Below are 24,446 nucleotides of genomic sequence, written 5' to 3'. Positions count from 1 at the left end.
AAAAGAGTTTCGGAATTTATTTTAAACAAAGTTATTCTCTTGACTGATGTTATAAAAATTGTTTATAGTAATAGTTATGTATATAGTTATAGTTATAGTTTTATAGTATTTTAGGAATGTTTCTAAGCTTATAATATTTTTTTTATATTTAGTTCCAAAGACTATCTGTAAATTTAAATTTACACATTAAAATTAAAACAATTTTCTTAAACTTCTTATTAGACATTTTGAAATTTCCCGCTGAAATGTAACAAAACCCATTTTACATACTAAAATACTGTTAATTGTTTGTATTTAGTCACCGGAACCAGTTTCTTAGTTCGAAAAGTCCGGCAACGCAGGAACTTTTCGAGAGTGACCAGCTGCCGTAAAGGCGGAAATAGCTAGTGAAGAACTCACTGATGTTTTCTGATTGGATATGACAACCGGAATAAGCTAGATTCTGATTTCTGATTTTACATACCAATTGGGATTTACACTATTTTACTTTACAATTGGGACTTTTTCTCTATGCTACATTTGACACAGTTTGCTTGTAAACGTGTAAAGCTTTATTTTATTTATTATAGTAATAATATTTAATAAATTATATATTAAATTCAAATTCATTTATTCTTAAGTTAAAATTAATTTTAAATAGTTACAAAAGGTAAGTAAAGCATGTCCATTCCGTAAATAAAAATGGTTTTTTTATATCATATCACGAATGTTATTATTTGCTTTAATATTAGATTAATATAAAAAATAAACTATTTTTAAGGCCATTGCTAGTTGGGAATTTCACCAGCTTTTTCATGTTTAGCTATGCTATGTAAAAAGCTACATTAGCAACACTGATTCTAAGGATTTATTTTAAAAGCTCAACGGCCACACTGATGTTTTCTGATTGGGTTAAAAAATTCCAATTCACGGGCCGTGTTTGTTTTAAGATAAAATTAGTGAATTAACCAATGCAATCAACTTGCCAATCAAATCGGATCGCGGACCTTGACAATCCTGTGTGCGAGATGTCGGAAAATCAGCGGGCGTTGAAGGAAAACCAGTAAATTGGTGGGTTTTCTGCAGGCGAGCTCTGATTTTATGTGCGAAAATATGAGTATGTGTGTGCGCGGGGGTGTGTAAGGGGGCGGTATGTGCCGTGAGGGGTGTGGGGAAGTGAGACAAACGACTAGAATGCTAAAAGGACATGAGCCATGCAAATCCTTTAGACAAAGAATCAATTTTCCAATTGCCATGCCACTCGAGTTGGGGAATCTGAATCTCGAGACTTATAAGCAGGCAAAATGCATTAAGAGTGTGGTGTATGTGTGTGTGTGTGTGTGTAGTGTACGGGTGTGTGAGTGTGTGGTAAGGTCGTGTGGAAAGTGTCAAGGCATTTTACAACAACAACAAGAACGGAGAGCAAGGTAAAAGCCTCGAGCCCGAATGCTAAAAGCCGAAACGAGCCAAAAACACCGCGCCCAATGCGCAGCTCTGCATTAAGCATGACTCCAAAAAGGACCTTCTCTCTCTCGCCATCTCCCTATCTCTGGATCAGCGTGCGTGTGTGTGTGCGTGTGCATCGTAAATTGTTGCACATTTAAATATTCATGCAACCCGGGCAGCAGCAGCAGCAGCAAAAGCACAGTTTATATATTTTACGTTTACAAAAGTACCAAAAACTACACGGAATTCCTTTTTGTAAAACGCCTGCGCACACTAGCTAGTCCTCTCTCTCTCTCTCTGCTAGTCTCTCTTTGTCTCTCTCTTTTGTATTTTTTTTTTAAAGAATTTTTGGAGTGCCTTTAAAAGTTGTTGCGAAAGTGTGTTGTGTTCTTTCAAGTGCTACTGCTGCTGGGCCCAAAAGGCATAATAATAATAATAGTATGGACCAAGACAATAGCCTGCCGCTCTCTTCCTCTCACTCTCTCTCTCTCTTTTTGGAAGGACGAACCCCTTCCATAGGCTCGTGCCGCTTGTTTACCTTTTCAGCTGGCCCATCATTTCCGCTGCAAAATTCACTCCGTTGACAGCGTGAAGCTTCCTTCCTTGCGAACCGAACGGGGAATATTCGACAGCGTTTTGTGCATTCGGTGCGGTGTGCCTGTAATTGATTTGGGTTTTGGGTTTGGGCTTACACCTGATACGACATCGACTGTGATTGACATGTCGGTGTTGATTCCGATAAAGGACGCACCGTCTGTGACTGGCCAATTCTCATTTCCGTTGCGGCTTTTCGGACAACAGGGGTCCCTTTTGGGCAACCAACCTCTACAAAGTGGAATTAATTATTCAAAAGCTATCACACTATGCCAAGGAATTTTGTTGTTAGAAAGGACCACACTGTTGAGCTTATAATAAAGTTAAGGATATGACCAGGATTCATAAAGTTAGTTAGTTAAAATGTACATAACAATTGTGGATTTAATTATTCAGAAGATATGACACAGTTTCAAGAATTTGATATGGTCACACTGTTGAGGTTGAAATAATGTTAAGGATATGATGACAGATTCATAATAAAATTAATTAAAGGTGAGAATTTATTTAATTTAATTTGTGGAATTAATTATTTAGGAGATATGAGACTGTCAGTTTAATAAGGCCACTCTGTTGGCCTAAAACGATATTAATGGGATAGAATTAAAAAAAGAGTATTTGTTCAAAGTCGGAGTTTATTACCTAGAACGTGTTTTAGATCTATATAAGTGTCATAATTTGTTGTTTAAGTCTTTAAATTAAATACACCCTTATTTGTTTGTTTGTTTATTTAATAAACTTGGCTGTCATCGCTAATAATCTAGTTGACATTCCAATTCGACACTGAATAAATCTGATTAGAGGCCTTCATCTTATTTGAAAAAAAAACTCACCTTTACCATTTACACTTGTGTGTTTTTCCAGCTCCAAAATGCATCTTTAACACCGCCAGCAAAAGCAACTTAATCGACGGCAACAACAACAACAACGAAGCAACGACAACAACAATAATATAAAAAACAACAACCAAAGCAACATCAGCAAGCAATCGGGAGGAAAAAAACGTGAAAAGTTTTTGGTGTTGCTCAGTGGACGCTCCTTTTTTTGTTTATTTTTTATGTTCATTTTTGGAGGGCAGTAGGCGAAAAAATAGCAATAGCAACAACAAAAACAGGAGCAAAACAGGACACACAACTCATCAATATTCGAAAAAGCAATTGAGTCGAGGCATCAATTCATCAATTATTCAAAATGACCGAAGACGAAATTCTCTTTGACGACGTCTACGAGCTGTGCGAGGTCATTGGCAAGTAAGTTCGTCCTTTCCCGAGTAATATCTCCCCCGCCTATATCTGCCGCTGACAGCTGGCATCCATGGCCATTATCTCATTATGTATTATGCATCCGCCCCGTGCGCCCAGCAAACACCCACAAACAGTAAATCATACAACTATTGGCCAGGGAAGCCAGCCAGCCAGCCCGCTGGACTTTCCAAACTTTTGCATTATTCAAAAATGTATGGCCCAAATATTTGGAGAGCTTTGTTAGTTACTTTTCCTGTGATCATCACCAGAGTCCCCTTGGTGAGCTCTATTCAGGCAAAGTTGTCCCCATTTTAAAGTTGAACTTTGTTCGATTTAGTTTGGTTTTGAAAAGAAAATTGCAGCGAAAGTATTTCTATTGTGTTGAAAATAAGTTAAATCAATTTTTTATTCCATCAATATTTGTGTGTGAGGAGCTTTTTAGAAATTTATTAGTATTTCATTTTAGGCAAAACTATTTGCTTATTTTTTGCCAAGAACTTAATTCAATAGATTTTTTTTTTTTTGTTTCAACAAAAGCTCAATAAATTAGATTTTTCAATAATTGAAGCTTTAAATTTTGATTGTCTCATTTTTCTTAATCCTAAGGCGATTATTTTCATAACTTATTTGAGGTAAATCCTTTATTCACAAATCTATAACACAATTTACTTAAATTTTGTGAAAATGTTCTTCATTTTTGAATAAATTCCCCCCTTCAAGCTTGCACATTTAATTCTCAAAACTTTAATCTTGAAACTATCTTCAATTACTTGCTTTGTTGTCAGGAATGTTGTTTGCCTCTTGTTCTCAATATACGAATTTTTCGAGAAAAATAAAATTTTATTCACCTCCTTCTCCTCAACTCCACCCATTTAGACACAATCAACTTCCAATTGAAGTTTAATCCGAATCCAAATTCACTCTCATCTCCTCCTCTCAACCCGCTTTCCTTTTTGCAGAGGACCTTTCTCCATTGTGAGGCGTTGCATACACAGAGAGTCCAATCAGCAGTTTGCTGTCAAAATCGTTGATGTGGCCAAGTTCACAGCGAGTCCGGGACTAAGCACAGCGGGTGAGTCTATATATACATATATCTTCTCTTTAGTTTTTTTTTAAGTGAGCAACCTTGTTCGATTCGGCGGCTCCTGGCTCCAGACTCCGAGCTCTCGGCTCCCATTTCCCTGGTTTTCCGGCTCCAGAGCTGTGTGAATAAATTATAATTAAGATGCTCAATTATTCAAAATTATGCCGCTGCCACACGTGTAGCACGCCCCCTGGGCGGCGGCTGTTGCCATTTGCCAGTGTTTGCCAGCCCAAGACGCCAATTAAAAAGAAATTGCTCAAGTGCAAGGGCGTCCAGGACCTCCTGGACGTGGACGAGACGCAACCATCCGGCCATTGACTAAATGATACATGGCAGGCACATAAGTCAGCGCTAAGTCCATTAGTGCCACTGCCAGCTGGTGTTGTGGGTGGCCGGGGATGGCCACCAGACCCCACTTCACTCCACTCCACTCCACTCCCATCTAATGTCAACTAATTGCCGCTGTTTTTCCCCTTCCCTTGCCATTTCCAGATCTGAAGCGCGAGGCCACAATATGTCACATGCTCAAGCATCCGCACATTGTCGAGCTGCTGGAGACCTACAGCTCCGAGGGAATGCTCTACATGGTCTTCGAGTTGTAAGTTGTCAGCTCCGGCTACCCACCAGTCCGGCCCCTCCCTAAAATCCTTTCACTTTACACTTGCAGCATGGAGGGCTCCGACCTGTGCTTCGAGGTTGTGCGTCGTGCTGTTGCCGGGTTCGTCTACAGCGAGGCGGTTGCCTGGTAAGATATGGAAGAGGAAATCTCTTCAATCCGCGTTGGTTTCGGTGAAGGGGAAATCAATAATTTAAATTTGGCCATGTTGTGACAGCCTTTTTTACTCAAATCGACATGGGAATTAATGTAATTGTATCAATGCCAAATTAATGTGTTGTTGTAATACCCAGAACAACTGCCAAGGAAATGCTTTTAAACACGAAAATTATTTAATGAAAGAGAATAATGAAAAAGGACATGATTATGCTGATTAAACTGTTAATACTTATGAAAAGATACCTTGCAGAAAGCATTTCAAAATCAAGAGTCAGTCAGTTGATCATCATTACTTTACCTTACTTATTATTATAATTATTGTGTTAATAAGCAAAAAAGAAACTACATATACTTAAAAAAACGTCAAAGTACATCGTTTTTCAATAATATTCAAACTTAAATCGTTATAATTACTCATTTCTAATTATTTTGTTTAGGTAATCGTTTTAGTTATTCGGTCTATATATTCGTTGTTATTTCTTGTTCCAATTACTCTTTCTAATTAATCGCTCATTTTAATTACTCGTTTTTAATACTCGTTTTATTTACTCGTTGTTACTATTCGATTGTAAAATTCCTTGTGGTTACTCGTCGATATATCTCGTTATTATTACTTGTTCAAAACATTTGTTCTTATTACCCCTCCTTCTTACTCGCTGTAATTACTAGTTCTAACTATTCGTTGGTAAAAATCTTTGTAGTTACTCGTCGATATATCTCGTTATTATTACTTTTTCAAAACATTTGTTCTTATTACCCCTCCTTCTTACTCGCTGTAATTACTAGTTCGATTAATCAAGGAAAAATATTCCAATTAATCAATTACTATGGCTTCCATTAAGTATTTCCATCGAAACCAACGCCTAAAAAAACAAAGAAATAATATATATATTCACCCAATTTCCCATTTGCAGTCACTATATGCGCCAAATCCTGGAGGCTCTTCGCTATTGCCATGAAAACGACATCTTGCATAGGGACGTGCGTCCCGCTTGCGCACTGCTTGCCACAGTGGACAACTCGGCGCCCGTGAAGCTGGGCGGCTTTGGATCAGCCATCCAATTGCCGGGTACAAGGGAAACCATAGAAACACACGGACGCGTCGGATGTCCGCACTACATGGCGCCGGAGGTTGTGACAAGGCGGCTGTATGGCAAGGGCTGCGATGTCTGGGGTGCCGGGGTGATGCTCCACGTTCTGCTATCCGGAAGGTTGCCCTTTTTAGGATCCGGAGTGCGATTGCAGCAGTCTATAGCACGCGGTCGGTTATCGGTGGGTTTTAATTCGAATTTATTTTAGCAGCAATTTATAATTAATTTAAAAAATGATTTCAGTTTGAGGCGCCCGAATGGAAGTCAATATCGGCGAATGCCAAGGATCTAGTCATGAAAATGCTGGCCGCCAATCCCCATCACAGACTCTCCATCACCGAGGTGCTCGATCATCCCTGGATAAGGGATAGGGATAAACTGCAGCGCACTCACCTGGCGGACACGGTGGAGGAATTGAAGCGTTATAATGCCCGGCGCAAGCTCAAGGGAGCCGTTCAGGCCATTGCCGGTGGCACCAATATGGATCCGCTTTACGCCACCGATGCGGATAGTTAGTATTTATTTATTTAAAATTTTAATTAACAAGCCATATCTACTGAATTGTGGTTATTTTTAAAAATTTTACCCATAGAATTCAATAAGAGGCTTAAAATAAATTGTTAATCATTTTTTCCCGTTCATTGCAGTGCCCATAGCTGGCGCCACGGACGAGTGGGCCGACGAGGAGGCCGGCATTGAGGCAGTACAGCGAATTTTGGACTGCCTGGATGACATTTATTCGCTGCAGGATGCACACGTGGACGCGGATGTGCTGCGGGACATGTTACGCGACAGCAGGCTGCACCAGTTCCTGCAGCTGTTCGACCGGATCGCAGCGACGGTGGTGACCAGCAATGGACGTGCGCCTGCTGCCGAGGCAGTTGGACGCAGTCGCGATGTCCTGGAGCTGCTCTCGTCAACCGCCGGCGGCAACTCACTGGGCGGCAAGTATGCCAAGGACGAGCTGCTGCAGCTCCTGGCCGCCCCCCACATGCAGGTGAGTGTGCTGGCAACAGAAGCCTTTTGTTGTTTACTCTTACTCTCTGCTGGGCATTTTGTGGCAAGCTTTATTTTTCGCAATAATCTGGCAATCACAGGCTCGGACTCCGGCCTCCAGATTCCGGTCTCCCTCTCTTTGTCTGCCTTTGTGTTCATACCAATCTACGATCCACTTGAGTCGCCCAATTCGCTTTGGCTTAAGCTTAAACAAATTTGAAATGTATTTAGTGCGGGCAAACAAGCCGGCGCAGGAGAATGAGTCTGCTGGCCATCACTCCTAGGATTCGGGCGCAGACAGAGTCACTAATCCTTTGCTTAAACAGAGACTCATACAGTGGCATATACAATGCCTGTACAGGGACATAATCACACTGGGAGAAGAGAATGATGGAAAGGTTTTTGAAAGGTATTACAAAAAATAACTGTGTGCTGCAAAATATAAAATTTAAAACACTTTTAAGGATTAAAATGAAAAGAAAAGACACTTTAAAATCGATTTTAAATATCCAAACTACTTTCTAAGGATATTTTATATAATTTGTAAAAAGAAGTATACTTTTTTCTTAGTGTAAAAACATAGAACAGCTAATGCAACCAAATATAAACAGTTTAATCAGAATAAACCAAAATGAATTTCGGACGTAGAGCGCAGAGCCAGAACAAGAGCTAAGGCAACAACAGCAGAGCAGCATCATCTGCAGAAGTGGAGGTGGGCAGGCTGTAAGGCAGGAGGGTAGCCAGCCAGAGGTAGGACATCCGCACTGGCCGGGCTGCTGCTTGGGGCTCAGTTCTCCTTCCTTCCCGGGGGGCTTTTTGCGCTGAAAAGTATGCTACGAGTACACGGCTCAAGGGCCATCATTGCACTATGGGGAATTTGGCCATTTTTATGGTATTAATTAATAACTTTTAAACTAAATAATATATTTCGAAACGGTTTTTTTTATTATAATTATGGACTCCATAAGAAATGATTTTTGGGAAAATGGGCGTGGTTCCGCCCTCGCTTGACGAATTTTTTATTTTTATTTTTATTTTTTTAAGTGTATAAGGAGATTTTTTCTTTTTTTCAAATAATATATTTTAAAAACATAATAAAAAAAATACATTGTCTTAATTTTCAAGCTCTTCGTCAGATATAAAATAAAAAACGTAATTTTCATATTCAATTTCTTCATGAAAGAGGTCCAGGCCTTCAAATTCGCTAATAACTTCCATTTGGCACTTACATTAATGCAAAAAAATTAGCTTTTGCCTTTTAAACTGGTAAAATGATTTGAGACATTAATATTTATATGTAATTAACTTGGAAAATGGTTTTTTCTTGGTAAAATTTGCTCGAAAAGACCTGCAAAAAAAATTTAATTACGCAGATTGTGCGGATTTGTGCACATTGAGAAAAATTGCCTTTTATTTAGAATGAATGCCTCTACAACATATATCGGACGTACAGCAATACAAAGACATATATTTTTTATAGGTCTCTTTAAAGTTAAATATTTTCTCAAAAAAATTTTCTTAGAGGAACACTTAGAAAAATCGCAATATATCTGTAAGACACGCACAGATCAATATATTAGTACACACTACACATAATAATTACCAGTACGATTGGTCTCCATCAAAACTTTAATCAAAAATTGGTTCTACTTTTAAGTTTTTCACTTTCAAAGTAACCGAATAAAAAATAGCTATTTTCAATCACGTGCATTTTGGCTACAACAGCCGACTTTAACAGTGGATAGGCTTAACAGTGCACTGTTAATTAACATTTCTGGTACTACATTTTATAGAGCCATATATTTTTAATATGTTTACATAAAAAAAACTCAAATATTTAAAGTTTGATAAAATGACTAAATACCACGGAAATGGCAAAATTCCCCATAGTGCATTGTTCCCGACTATGTCGGCATATGGCCATCCTTCGCCGCCGCTCCTTCACTCCTTTCGTCGCTCTTTCACTCTTTCCTACTTCACGAAAAGGGGAACAAAAACATTTAACGATAACGAACACACAAAAAATAAATAAGCAAAAAAGAAGGGGAAGGCGATGGATGGGGTAAATTCTTGCCTCGACGAAACATCAAATATCCTTACGGCCGAAATAGGACCGTAAAAAATTATTGGAAATTCTGCGGGGAATCAAATTGATTTCAATTGCTCCGTTATTGGATACTAGTAGTAATATGCCTGCCTAATGGCTATCCCTATAAAGAGGGCTTTGGGAGAAGTTCTTTGAAACCGGAAGACAACTTTTAACGAGTCATGGCTTTCATTTTAAAGTCCAAATATTGAAGGTCTTTCTAATAGTCTCTCGGGAATAATGCTGAAAATTTAAACCAAGTTATGAAAGCTCTTAAAAGTTAGATTTGCTATTCATTTGTGGTAAACGTTGGTCATGTCACACTTTAAACTTGCATTTACTTATTGCCAATCATGGAGAGAAATCTATTCTCAATCGGCATGGAGATTTTATAATTGAAAAATACTTTTAAACTTCAGGAGTTCTTGAAAAAACTTTTAAAAAGAATATTCCAGCTTAAATTAATAAAACAATATAGAAAGCAAATAGATCTAACTACAAGCAAAAACTTTAAAAACTCCCCTGAATGGTCTTAGCTTTGTAAAAATTTGTAATAATGATCTATAAACTCCTTTCATTACCACAGAACTTAAAACAGGCCATCTCTGTTCTATTCCAAACCCCTTTTAATGTTAAAAAGCCTCACTAAACTCTATCAGTTCAATATCAAAAGAGATTTCCCCCTCAATCGTATCAACGACATTAAAATAACAATGTCTAGTCCAACATACTTGTCTATTTCCAATTCAAATGCAAGTATTTCCGAGAGGGAAGGCTCTTTATCAAGCAGAGCTCTTCAACAGAATTGCACTCATCAAAGTGGGCTTTAATGTGGCCCAGTCAAAGAACTTAAAAAGGACAACTCGCCGTAGTATTTATGTGCGCAAGGATTCATCCTCCCACGAGTATCCAATTATTTGCCAGAATCGGCCTAAGCTCCTCATTGGTTTACCCCCGTCCCGTGTATTTTCTAGGGTATAAAGTACACTTCCTCCGCCACTCCGCCGGATGGGTTCAGTGGATGGATGGATGGCTGGATGGCTGGATGGCTGGGTGGTGGTGGTGCGGTCTTGCTGGGTGGCTGACTGGAACTGGGACTGGCTGAGTGTGATATGGACGCAGTGCTATAACATAACTCTGTGCCATCCACTGTCGTTAATTGCTCCTTGAAGCAGACTACACTTTTTGCGCCGCCTCTGCGATGCTGCTGCTGCTGTTGCTGCTTTTCCTGATTTTCCTGGCTTCCCTCTTTTATTTATTTTTGCGCCTCTCCTGGCTCGGACTCTGTCTGTGTGTCTGTGTGACGCAAGCCCAGTCTCATTTTCATAAATCCGAGCAATCTGCAAAAAAAAAAAAAACAGAAACAAAAAAATGGGAAAAAATCAAGCCCAAGGAATGAAAGAAAAATCTGCAAACAAAAAATATGAACAACTGCAGGAAAACGCAGGCCAACGATGAAAGCGATGAACGAATGTGTTAATGCTATATACACAGCTCAGTGGGGGTGGAGGTGGAGGAGGTGGAGATAGTGTGGATAGTGGGATGTTGGGGGATGTTGCTGCCCAGGGCTGCAGTGCCAACAACAATGCCAATGTCCAACTGTATGCTGCAAAGCTTACACCTCTCTCTCTCTCTTGCTCTTTCTCTACTACTTTCTTCCCTTCTCTCTCTGCAAATTGCAGCAAACTGCAGTTTGGCCTCTCTTTCGCTTCCACACGGCCCCTCTCTTTCCCCATTTAATCCACTGGGTGCGTTGCAGTGATGCCAAGGGGTACTATTTTTTGTTAGTAAAGTGAAGGGTTAACTTTTGTAAGGGAGAAAGCAGTACAGGTACAGTTAAAAAAATATGTTAAGACTTCTTTAAGAGGTTTCTTCAGGTATTTATAGTTTGTTTAAGGATTTATTAAGGGCTTTATAAAGAAACTTCATTATAAGAATTATTGTTAAATCGTTTGACTTGGTTTTCAGTTATTTTCTAAACCAATAAGTGACATAAATGAAAAAGAAGGACCTTTTGTATAGCAAAATCTCAGAAAATCTGGGTTACTGCTTGGTAGAGTAGTTGCTTCTTAAGCCTCATTTAAAGGTCTAATATGTGGTTATAGTGTCTCAAATTCTGTTATTTAGGTACAGTCACACCCAGTACCTATTTACAACTATACCTCGAAGCCTGGCCAACACTGTTGGCCAAGTTGCAACAACGGAGCACTCGTGATTGACTTAAACAAAAAGCGCGCACCCGAGATTTCAGTTTAGTTTGCGGCGCAGTCGCCGCTGGGGAACGTCGGCGGATTTGTTCGCCTCGGATTTATTTGCCACTTGCCCGCTGATGTGTGAAAATGGCGGGCAACGAGTCCTACTCCGCGTCCGTGTTCTCCCCCACCTCCTCCTCATGCTTGTCCCTTCTTTTCTCCGGAGAATTGTGGCCGAAAAACCTTCGTCAAGTCGAGTTCAGTTTGAGTTTGAGTCAGAGTTTTTCGGTTTGAGTTCTAGTTTTAGCCGCGAAGAGTCTATTTCTCGTGGGGGTTTCCCCTCCGCTTGACCCAATTAACAGGACGCTGTCCCGGACCCGGCAGATGTTCCACCGGTGAGTGAGTGTATGTGTGCGTGAGTGTGCCAATTACGCGCGCGAGTTTCCGCCGTAACCAACGCGTAGCCTCCATAGCCTCGGTAACCTCCATCAGCAAGGCAGGCGACAGCCCACGTGTTTGGCGGCAAAATCCACATGGGAGCAATTGACAAAATGGCAACCACCATCCGGATGCGTCTCCAGCTAACGCTCCCGCTGCCGCTACGGCAAAATCCGTGGGGCAGGGATACTGCGGATATGGATACTGATGCCGCCGCCTGGCGCTGGGGACGGGCCGTGGCCCTGCTCATAAATTGGCAGCACAAGAAGATACTGCAGCAGCCCCTGTCAGCCAGCCATAACTCAATTTAAATTCAAATGTGTTGCGCCAGGAAAACCGTAAAGAGGAAAACCGAAAGAGAAAAGAGAAAAAAGAGAGAAAGAAGAAAATTAAATGCTTTGTCAAGGAACAAATAATCAAATTATAAATTGATAAAGCCACGAATGGAGGAGGCGGACCAGGCCGACGAGGATGCGTGCTGCTGCTGCCGCTGCTGCGGTTGCTACGGTGGCCTCAGCTCATCGGATGCCCTGTTGATGTCCCAGCAGCCTCCCCAGGTGGAGGCGGAGTTTCAGTGGATAGGCCTGGAGACAGCTGAACTGCTGCCCGCATATATAACCCGCTACTACAACAATCTTCATCACCAGGTAAATCAGCCTCACCTTTGGGTTCGAGGGGGTGGGAAAAATAGCTAAAAAATGGTGGGAAAAGTGGCCGCTAGGCTCTGGCCACTGTGGAGTTGCCTTTGATTTAAGTTGCGGCCAAACTTTGATTAAATTTTGTTTACTGTTTTTGCTTTCCAGCCCGCCGTTTCGTTTGGGGAAAACTAGAAAAGCGGGCGGGAAAACGTCGCTTTCCGTTTTCCGTTTCCCGCATAATGCGGTCAAACGCAAATGATTCTAAGGGAGCTGTTTAGCTAAACTTAATTAGTTTTTAGTTTCAATCAAATAAATGTTAGATTTGAGTTAATTAATATTTTCATGTCTCTGGGGTTTTATATATATGTATATATATATGTATTTTAAACTATTAATTAGTTTTTGTGGTTTTTATGACAATGCAAAGCATGTCAACAACAACAATTCATTTAATAAATACATTTTAAATGCATAATTTATTAAATACCGAACCAATCAAGCGGTTTCTACTTAATTGCCTTTATTTAAATCAGAGATTTATCAGAAAAAAAAAACTGATAATAAATTCAAATAAGCTAGAATAAATTCCAAAAAGGCAATGATTATGGAATAAAATTAAATGTTTTTGGTAACAATAACCAGCCATAAATTTAAATTCAAATAGGATTTAAAGTTAATGCAATGATAATTCAATTTTAGATACTTTTTGGCCTTCTCTAATATTATTTCTGCCATCCTTTCAATTGTTTCAATCATCTGTAGAGATAAGGCTATTCTCTTACTGGCTGTCCATTTGCCATATTGAAATCCTATTCCCCAGTTGAGGTGCTCTCATCTTTAAGTAAGACTTCAAGGAACATAAAACGCTTCGTTTTGCTATCATTTCGTTTATTCACCTCCGAGACTCAGAGCCTCATTGAGTATTGGCCAATTGCAATGGCAAAATCAATTTACCAAATGGCCAACGAATTTGCATTTTTGTGTGCCATGTGTGTATGTGTGTGTGTGCCACTACCACTTCCCTTAACCCCACATGTCCTCGTTTTTGGCTCGATTTCTGGGATGCCATCAGCATTATTACAACGCTCGTTTTACCTTTGACTTGTTTCTGATTTGCACGGTCTACACACACATCCGTGTGTATGTCCTTCCCCCGGGTGTGCGTGCGGGGAGGAGTGTTGTGTGTATGTGTGTGTGGGTTTAGTTGACAACTAAACGTGTCAACGAGGCTAAGCAAGCAAACTGTCAGGAGCAGCAGCAGTAACAGCAGCAGTAGTTACAGGACGAGAATGTCCTCTGTCCTCTGTCCTCTGTCCTCTGTCCCGCCGCCTGCCCCACTGACACATTAGGGTTACTCTTTTGGCTGCACACATCACAACACACACAACACACATAAATGTCCCCACGCCACGCCCCTTTGTGGCACTCAGGGCCTCCAATTGCAACTATGTAACTGCCATCATCCTTGTTATTGTTATTGTCATTGTTGCCGTCGTGTTGCAGCCAAATTTGTTGCCACTTCGATGAGATGACAAATTCGTGCCAAATTGCTTTCACTCTTTTGTTGCACAGAGAGAAAAAATGTACAACTTTTGGGGAAATATATACAGAAGAATGAGGTTAAGGATTCGATTTGTAAAGTGCGTAGGAATTGTTTGTTTAATTTAAAAATAAAACTTAAACCTGAAAATAATTACTAAACACTTACTCAGCTCAGCAAAATCTATTTATAGCCTTGGAAAAATCTATGGAAATTATTTTTTAACCACTACAACTGTATCTGTATCTTGTAACTCTTTTATCTCGTATCTGAAAAGTACATTTTCCAGTGCACCTGTGACCCTTGATCCCCCTCTGCTCCTGCTGCCTGCAGCCTTTCCTTTTCGACTGCATCCTGCCTCCACTTTCCATTGGCGTGCTGCAGCAGGGCACAAAACGTTGGCGACAGCAGCAAGTTAATAGTTTATGGCCAGGATGCGATTACACGAGCTCCATTTTTCCAAAGGGCCTTGACCTACACTGCCTGCCTCAGCACCATTCGAGCTGCTGAGCTCTTGGAACCTTGGGCCGAAACGAATTCGGATTCAAATTCACTTGACATAACGCCAGTGGGTGAATGGCGAAAGGAGAATGGAGACAGGGGAAAGAGTAAAAGGACGAGGTGTCAGATGCTGCGGCAGATGGGGAGGTCCTTTATTGTGCATTAATTAAAAGCCCGTTATGCTGCGCGTTTAACTTGTGTGAGCTCTCGCTGTCGTAGTTCTTGTCCTTGCGAATCAATCGATTGTCTGAATTGCTTTCTTTGCACTTCGAGGCTGAGAAGATACCACTAAGGCTCTTCTTTTTTCCAATTTTATATCCTTAAAGGAGGTTATTATGGTTTGTGAATATGTTAGATTTTATTATAAGAAAAATAAGAGCTCAACAAGAAATTAAAGGCTAAAAAGATATCTTAACTGAAATGAATACAGTTATAGATAGCTTAGATCATTGTTTTTATTATTATTCATTATTTAGATATTACTAATTGTTGTGTCCTTTAGAAAGACTTTTTCTCCTGATAGTGTATTCCCATCTTCGATTCCCAGCCAGGCCTGGCATCCTTTCTTCTTTGCCAAACCCCTCATCACGTTTTGCTGCTTTTCACCCCATTTTCTGTCGGCCTCTGCCTGCTATTCACAACAAGCGCTCCATAAATATTTGCTGTGCCTCAGCACAGATTCATAACTCATAAAGGACCTGTCCCTCCGACTGTCCCTTCCTTTCGTCCCGCCTGTCGCTCTGTGTAACAGTGCCAGTGCCTGGGCCTGTGCCTGTTTGCCTGGCCCCAATGGATAGCTGGGGCCTTACCACATGTAATTAGGTTGCGGTTTTCCACCTTCTGCCGCTACTGCCACTGCCACTGCCGCCTCCTTCTTGGCTGCTTCTGCTACTTCCCCTTTTGGCAATGAATCCTTTTTGCCAACACGCCCGCATCCTCTTTGGCAAGTGTCTGAGTGTCTTGATGATTGTGTGCTAGAGGATATTCGGGTGAACCGCCATTGGAAATAATTAGGCAGTCTTAGTGCACTCATTAGGGTCACTTTTAGTGTTAAGTTAATTGGAAAGTTAAGAAATCAGAGGAATTCTTTGAACTGGAAAGTTATTTTTTTAATGTTTTGAAATGATTTATTGGGTTTAAATATTTTTAAATACAAAAGAAAATAATAATACATTTATTAAAAGTATTTTACTAAATGATTTGAGGCCTAAAATAGAATAGAATAATTCCAAGCTCTCAAGTATTACGTATACGACCCCTAATCCGGTATCAGCGAACTCCTGTTGTCCCTTAAAAACCCGGAAGCCTGCCAACACTGCGTATAAGTGATTAAGGTTAAAAGCATCATCCCTTGCTTAGTGCTTTTTTATGTCTTACGTACACCAAAAGGGTATATAAGTAGGGTGATGTTATGACCTTAAATTACAGCGAAAAACCAAGGTCCACCCTGCTGGCCACAAGTCACCTACTTTGGCCCCGGTTTTTGGTGTTTTTTTTTTTGGCCAACTAAACTAACTGAACTGCAGCTGTAGCTGCAGAGTGCTGCTGCTGCTACGCGTTAATGAGCAGAATGTCTGATGATGACGATGATGCTGCTTTTGATGTTGTTGATGTCCAATGCTGATGACACTGGCAATGATTGGGTTAACGACTACGTGGACGCAGACGTTGCGCTATAAATTACGAATATTTGCACGCGAGCTACGTTAAGCGCTTCCGCTGCTAGCTAGCGTTACCGTTGGACAAACGCAAACAGCAGCGCCAGCAGAGGAGCCCCAATGGTCTCCAACTGGAACATTTTATTAGATGAAAGTCCATAAGTGCAGTTTTTGGAGGGCTTTTAGAATTTATGGGTCCACGCTGCGTATGCATAATATTTTAAGTGCTTTAAAAATCGGTCAGAAAAATATTTGTAAATGAATATAATAATGTGTATGGCCTATAAAAACTAAAACCTGGATGTTTTGTAGATTTATTGCTTATTTGTTATTGATATTATGACTTTTAAGCATAAATACATACATACATGTGTACATACATTTTTGATGCAAATTATAAATTATACTGAGATTTTCCCACATTTGCATTAAAGATGCAAAAGAGAGCTCTTATTTTCCACTGTGCAGCAGCAGAAATCGCCAGCGATTGCCAATGAGTGAGAAATGTGGCAGCGAGACAGTGACAGCTACTGCGCATGTCCTTCGCGGTCAACACCTCTGCCAGCGCCGCTGCCAGCCTCCTGCATCCGCCGGGCAGATTCAGCGGGCAGCAGCAGAAGTCAGGCCACCAAGGCAACAGACACAGCAGTCGTCTCGCTTGCGCACAGTGAATTGAGCGAGTGCGGAATTCGGAGCGAGGCGAAGCTCCAGCTGGATGCTGCTCGGATCTGGAGATTCAGTCTATAATTGTGCACCTTGCTGACTGGTTCTGTGCCAGTTTAACGCGAGCCCTTGCCTGGACAGCACGGGTACATAGTAGTAGTAGCAGCAGCATCAGCAGTAGCAGCCGCAGCAGCGCCCGCAGCAGCAGCAGCAGCACACACACTCGCACTCACGCACAACTCGACTAAAAACGGCTGCTGCAAAGCCACACACACGCGAAGAAAACACACACAAACTCAGAGACTCAATCACCAGTGAGTTGCCATACGGCGCAGCGAAATGCAAAGGAAAATGGGAAAAGGCAAAGGAAAATCTAGAGAAAAACGCCAAGAAAAAGCCCAGTTATAGTGATAAATAACCCAAGACAACAAGCGAGAAAAAACCCAACTAAAACCACAAAAAAACTCATGAAAACTTTGGAAACTGTTGCAAACTTTTTAATTAAAAAATCGCTAAAGTTCCGTGAGCAAACAGCTTGCCCAAGTTGCGCGCAAAAAAGTAGGCAACGAAAAAATTCCAATTGATTTTCGCCCGAAAAATTCCCACACACATTTACGCGAGCCAAAGGAAAGGCAGGAAAGTGTGCGTGGTTTTTTTCGCAGCCTCTCTTTTTCTTTTTATTCCTTTTTTTTTGCATATTGTCCGATCCGGTCAGCTTCTTGCCTTTTCCCCGCTCTCCCTCGCCGTTTGTGTGTATGTGTGGGAGTTGCTGCGCTCTCCCACTCTATATTGCTCTTGTCTGGATGAGAGAGCGTGAGCTGGCTGGCTCTCTTTCTCGCGGTTGGCGAAGCAACAACCGCAACAAGGCAAAGGCAGCGACGCTGGCAGTTGGCAGCGCAGCGACAGCGACCGCATTGCCAAATCGATTTGCCAAAAATGATTATCAATGATTTCACGAAACGCGCCACCGAAAAAACTCGCCTCCAAAATTGAATTAAATTAATCGTATCGTGTGTGTGTGTGTGTGTGGGAGAGAGTTAAAGTGCGTGTGCTACTGTCTGTGTGAGCATGTGTTTGTTGTACTGTAAATCAAACCAAAAGTAAAATAATTTTAAATATATTTCAACCGCAAAAAAAAAACTAAAGCCAGTGCAAGCAACAAATATATTGAAACAATAAAAAACAGGAAACCATGTACTCTTTAATTCAATAAACATAAATAACAAAAATCCTTCAGAGTTAAAAAAAAAGTTAAACACAAACTAAACAACGAGTTAAAACAACAGCATTTCGTTGCAGTAAGTATGAGTTTGAAAAACAAATAGCTCACCTCAGAAATGAATCAACCCACCAACCACCCACACGAGTACCACCTGCTCCCCACCTGCAGAACTTGGAATTCCTCAACAAACTGAAGTTCGCTTCAATTCACTTCACTTCACCCCTCAGCACAGCCTCCCCTCTTCCCGAAAACAGCAGCATCAGACGGTTTCCTATGCCATTTCCGTTTGCCTTATCAAAAATGTGTATATATACACACAGAGAACTGTATATATCTGAGGGAGAAAGGCGAGAAGAAAGCAGACAGAGACTCCAAAACTACAGTGGAAATTAGAACTTGGATATTTGCATATATATTACACGGTAATTAAGTGCAATATCTGGTATAAAGGAAAGTTTAGAGAGCAAAAACTTGTATATTTCTGTAATTATCTAGTAAAAGTCAAGATGCAGATAGTGAAAACTCTTTAATTTGTTAGTTTCTAAAAGTCAAATAATTGTATTTTCCAAGGATTTTATATTATTTCTTAGAAGAACTGAGAAATGTCCAAGAAGTTTAAGTTTTCCATTAAAATTCTTATACAAAAGTTTCGAAAGAAAAAGAAAGGAGATTTTGTTATTACTTGGAAGATCCCAAAGAACCAAAAGATTTCCCTATAAATTCCTGAAAAAATGTAATTTTCCTATGTTAATTCACAATAGCAGTGTTTTTGGAAGAAAGTACACTAAAAATGTAATTGAAACGTATGAATGCATGCAGAACCAAGAAAGTTTCTTGAAATATTTTATTTTCTTTATTAAATTCTCAATGTTTTTTTTTAGTTTTATAAACAAATTACTGTTTCCCCTTGCTTTAAAATGCAACCTTGGAGCTTAATGAATCCTATACATAAAATTAAAGCCACAAAAAAAAATTAAATTACATGAAATAGAAACAGAAACAGAAAGTACACGAGACAGTACTTTAAATAAATAATTCCCCATTTGATATGTAAGAGTCGAATTCCACGAAATTGAAGTCACAAAATAGCGGTGAAATTACGGTTTGAATAGAGCATAAATTGGTTTTTGTGTCTATATAAAAGCCAAACTTTTGGCCATTTCAAAGTGACCACTGTACATGAAAAATTTGTTAGGTTTCATTTGCGTTGAGTTTTATTTTTTGCTTTTCTGCTTTACTGCTTCCACTGCCAAATTCATCAGTTTTCTGCTCCTGCAGAGTGCAGCTTAGTCCTTCAGGCGGCGGAGGGACAGGTCCTTCAGGAGGGCTCCCCCAGTGAGAGATGGACTGCTAAAACTCACTTTACCTCAACGCAGCTTTGGTAGTTGAGCTCGATTGCGGTTCTCTTTTCGTCCTTTTTGGTCCTTATTTCCAGCAGTTGATGGTTTCGCTCTCGCTCTCACTGTTTTTGCGCCATACTTACTTTCTTTGTTGGTTTTTGAATCTTTTATGAATTGAATTTGGTTATTTTGAACGCGTATGTTCCGCTGCAAAGTTTTGAGCTGCCGCGGCAACGGCGTGGCTTCCACGTCCTTGGCTGACTTCCTGCCCCCGTTTTTTTTTTGGGGTACCGCTTTTTTGGCCCCGAGGACCTTTATCCTGGCCAAAGCCAGAAAACAGAAAACCGAAGACCGAAAACGCGACGAGCACGTTCCCATTCAATTATGGGCGGCATGTGGCACATTAGCATTCAGCGGAAGCTGCGCCAAAAGCAAACAACGCCTCCCCGGTTCGGTGGGGTCGTCCCTTTTATTATGCGAATATTATTTAAGCATTCACAATTCCGTTTTAATTTAATTCGATGGCTACAGACTTTCGGCAGTCAGTGTGGAGTTTGTTGAAAACTATTTAGCATAAATAGTCTCCGCCTGCGGTCCCGATAGTCGCCTGGGAATTGCCTGGCAATGGAGTCCTCGGGTCCTTCGGCCCTCTTTATCTCTCGCCCTTGGTGTTCCCTGCCTTCCTGCCTTTATTAGCGCATATAATTTCCCCGAGTTTCATGTTCTTGTATTTTGTTTTTTTCTGTTTCACAGTCTTGTTTTTTCCTCCCCTCGCCGCTCGTTTTCGTTTTTTTATTTTTATTTTTAAGGCTTTTTCCCCAAACGATTGCCTTTTGGAACCGTTTAGATAAAAAGCTCTGTTCTGCTCTGCCACCCCCGCGAGCTGGAGTGTTTTTCAGTCAGCAGCCCCCAAGGGACAACACAGGTTTTTATATTGTAAATTTTTATTTTTATCTCCGAGGCATATAAAATACACATTTTCCGTTGCCTAGACAGTGAGTTTAATTAAAACGAGGCGTCGAATAGAGCGAACTGTCTGTGCACAGAAACAAAAGGATGTTGTTAGAGCTTAACAACAAAGATTTTCAACTTGTTAATGAACTGGAAAAAATTACCATAACCCTTTCGAGTAATTTATGGCGAAGGAACATTAAAATAAAAGCATTTTTAATAACATAGATAGAGAAATAAAATGTTTAAAAATTTCATTAAAAATTTTTTGGTTTTATACATTTTTTTAAATTTAAGTTATGTATATTTTACTTGCTTAGATATGCATATCACATTGAAAATTATTGGTTTAAATAGGTTTTTAATAGTTTACAATTTGAAGAAATTCTTGATGTAATTTTTAAATATTGTTTCCTATTTTTATTCGAATTTTCTCACACTTTATCTCACCTGACCGACTTTTCCCCAGTGCATATTATGCTCCATTTGGTTCCCATCTGTTTCGTTGATTGCTTTCGGGGATGGAGATTTCAGGTAGAGGTGTAGGCCCGCCTACCGTTTCACTAATTTCAATTGTTCAGGTGTGTGTGTCTAAGGGATTAAATATCTAATTTATTTGTATAAAATGCGAAAACACTCGTTCGAGAGAGAGCTCTCAACAGTATGCTACATCAAATTGGAATTCCTTAAACCCCAAAATTCCTTTCACCTGCTGTGCTGAGTTTTTGTATATATAGTTAACACCCTTAACACCCCCCACATACAACCCAGCCAACACCCACACACATTCGCTCGCAGTCGAATAAATTTCGTTAAATTTTGAGCTTTTCAACAATTTTCCTTTGCAGAACTCGCATGCTAGAAAATTTACAAAACAAAAAGAAAACCAAAAAGCTAAAAACAAAAACCACATAACCAAATCAATTCCAAATTTAACTCTAAAAGTTGCATCAAATTAAACCAATTATAAAAGAAGACACATCTATCTATATAGAAAATTCAATAAAAACTAGTAAAAACCAAAAAGCTAAACCCAAAAAATACAACAAATTAATTACAATTGTGATGAACAAGTTAATTGCATCAATTGCAGCCCATAAAAACTCAAGCATTTAAAACTAAATAGCGAAGCAGCGCCTCAATTAAAAGGAAACAATAATTTTTTCGCCAAAAAGCCAAACTCCGAAACCCAAAAAAACCAATTCAACGTGGGAAGCACAGAGACAACAAGCACACTTACATGATTTATCAGTGATAGCAACAGAATTTACATAACAATTAATAAATAAACGCTAAATAGAGACAACAACAATAAGCAACCGAACGACAAAGAACATTAATTGTTGTAGACTTTTAACACGCCCCCCCAGAAATAGTTGTTGTTGATTAATAAATACTAGGAAAATAGAGAGGAGCTCTTGTTGAGAAAAGCTGTGATCCCCCCCAAGTATATGGTTAAGGAAAAGCCTGGAAAATAGGCTGAAACCAGACGGCAAAGTGTGAGCAATGCTCATCCGCAGCAGTAACAGCGACAGGCGCCGACGCAACACCAGCAACAACCGACCGAATCCGCAACTTGGCCTAAAGCACATATCACAGGGCTAAGGGGCTAAGGCTAAGAGCTAAGGAAAAGCTAGAAAAGCGGCAGAAGAGGACACAACATTTATCCGCGCCACGCATCGCCACCGCCCCCGCATCGCCTGCAATGCTCTGGTAGCCAAGACAGTTTTACGGTGGATCACTACTGTGCCGGCGGCGACCCACAGGCAGCAGCGGCAGCTGGCGGTAGTGGAGCGGGAGGAGCTGGACCTGGAGCTGGATCTGGAGCGGGAACAGGGCCGGGAGCGAGTCCATGGTCCAGCAGCGGCGGCGGCGGCGGCGGCGTGACATCCTGCGGCGGCGGCGGCATAGCTCCCCCCTTGGGCATGTGCCAGCATCATGGGCTAACATCACAATCGTTGATGTCCGGTGGCTCGCACATGTCCCTGCTGGGCAGCAGCGGCAGCAGCGGCATGAGCGGCAGCGGTGTCGGCAGCAGCGGCCAGGGTATACCCTTGGGTATGCCATCTATGGCCACAATGCCCCAGTGTCCGGCCGCTGAGGCCGCCATGCTGGCCGCCTCCTCCGCCGGCGGCCATTGTCGCAGTTTGAGCGGACTCAGTTCCATCAGTATACCGCCGCCGCCGGCCCTCTTCAATCCGTGCAGCTCGGCGTTGTCCCTGCAGCAGGCGGCGGCCACACGCTGGGGACCGCGCACCTCCTGCCCGGTGCACAGTCCCTTCCGCGTTCGTGTGCCCAATGGCTCCATTTGCTCCGGACACCAGGTGAGACCGTTCGGGAAGGGCTTAACTGTACTGTACTGTACTGTACTGTACTATAAGTGTACTATATCCTGTATTATATATATATATATGATAAACCCAATCAGTTGCTAAAATCCGTTGACTAATTCAGCTTGCCACAAAATGTTTATTGCGCTCTTCAGTTTTGCCATAGATACTGTAAATATTAGCGTATCTCTAAGTAGTGTTTAGCCCTAAGACTTAGTCGTAACTTGATTTAATTAATTGCAATTCCAACTCATAATCTCTCTTTCTTTTCTTCTCTCTTCCCCAATGGCTTTCCCCTTTCTCTGTGGCCTGGCAGGTAAGCAATGCTGAGCGGAAACCAAGCGTTTTGGCAGAGCTCCGAAATGTGTCAACGACATGTAAGATTATTTTCATTTGGGTTAGGTTTGCACACACATGCACACCAAAAAAAAATGATATAACATAAACACAAAAATCAGGAACATAGGCACACACCAAACCTAAAAAATATACACAAAAAACAGAGCAACGAGGGGGGTTTTAGGGGTTTCAGTTTAAAGGATATCTATCCTGGAAATGTTTATCGATGGCAAATTATATTACTAAAAATATTGCAAATATTGTAACCTATGGTATTAGAATATTTTAATTATAAAAAAATATTGCCTTTACTTTAAAGTTTTGATATTTTTTAAGTTAAAATTAGACACCTCTTTTTTCGATTATATGGATCCAATATATCGGTTTACAATTTTATGGAACATATATCGAAATGATTTTTATATCGATTTTCTTGAAAATATTGATACAATATTAATATGTCTATACTTTGTTTATGAATTTAATTCAGAGCTAATTTTAACATATTTCCTGTTTTCTTGTTTAAATTTAAAGTCTAAATAACGTATTATCTATATAACAACAAGTTAATCTTTTTCTTTTGAATACAATTTTAGCCTCTTAAAACTCTTAACGAACATTGTCAAGGTAAAATGGTTTTCCGTTTTGCATATAAATAATTTAAATTTGTGGCTCAACTTCAAGGGGGATAATGGCTTGGCTTGCTAACAAAACGTATTCAACCTAATAAGGCTTACATTAAATCGTCTAAAAATGTGCATGTAATTTGATGCTTGTTTTTCTTGTATATATAGAGGATAATGAGATAAAAGCAAAATTCAATTATTCATTTAAGGGTGAGCACACACACACACACATTTCCCTGGAGAAGCAAATAATTAAACGAAAGAGAAAATCTTTGAACTTCTAAATCAGACAAGAAAAAGAGTTTATAAACTTCTCAGACCCTTTTTTTACATTTTAATATAATTAAACATTATATATTAACAAATCATATATAAAAAATCTCCACCTTTTATATATTCTTATAATTTTGTAACTGAAATATAAGCAGACCCACCCAGTTTCTTTAACTCTTTATAAATTTTAAAGCATTTTTGCCAACTTAAACCGAGATTGACAAGCAAAAACAGCTTTTGAATTCATCTGAAAGCCTTCGAAGTAGGCCATGAAGTAAATCCACCTTACATTTGTATACCTATGAAGCTATAATCCAGACACAAAAGGAACATCCATAGCAACTCTCGGCTGGGCGGGCTCACATAGTTTCGCAAATTATAAAGAGCTCGATTCACATGATTGCCCAAGCGGTGACCCGGTTGGGTTTTTTATGCCCGGC

The 24,446-nt window shown here is 40.3% G+C and overlaps 1 protein-coding gene across 10 annotated transcripts in view; it reads left to right on the top strand.

Moving 5' to 3' along the window:
* Positions 1–867: 867 nt before the first annotated feature.
* CASK (peripheral plasma membrane protein CASK) overlaps positions 868–24,446 on the top strand; it is a 45,869-nt gene continuing 22,290 nt past the window's right edge. For 2 of the 10 annotated variants that reach the window (XM_041775246.2, XM_070286569.1), the window contains exons 1-8: positions 868–1,050; positions 2,884–3,269; positions 4,223–4,335; positions 4,840–4,945; positions 5,015–5,092; positions 6,037–6,394; positions 6,457–6,724; positions 6,861–7,210. In XM_041775246.2, the coding sequence (XP_041631180.1) occupies positions 3,211–3,269; positions 4,223–4,335; positions 4,840–4,945; positions 5,015–5,092; positions 6,037–6,394; positions 6,457–6,724; positions 6,861–7,210 (1,332 nt within the window). In that variant the 5' untranslated portion in view covers positions 868–1,050; positions 2,884–3,210. Of the gene's footprint in view, positions 1,051–2,883; positions 3,270–4,222; positions 4,336–4,839; positions 4,946–5,014; positions 5,093–6,036; positions 6,395–6,456; positions 6,725–6,860; positions 7,211–12,319; positions 12,573–21,286; positions 22,763–23,084; positions 23,146–24,446 lie in introns of those variants that run through there. The other 8 variants (XM_017165117.3, XM_017165116.3, XM_017165120.3 and 5 more) reach the window with 7 other exon arrangements.

This window comes from Drosophila kikkawai, chromosome 3R, assembly GCF_030179895.1.
Source record: "Drosophila kikkawai strain 14028-0561.14 chromosome 3R, DkikHiC1v2, whole genome shotgun sequence".
Taxonomy (NCBI): domain Eukaryota; kingdom Metazoa; phylum Arthropoda; class Insecta; order Diptera; family Drosophilidae; genus Drosophila; species Drosophila kikkawai.
This window is presented reverse-complemented; position numbering and strand designations above follow the sequence as displayed.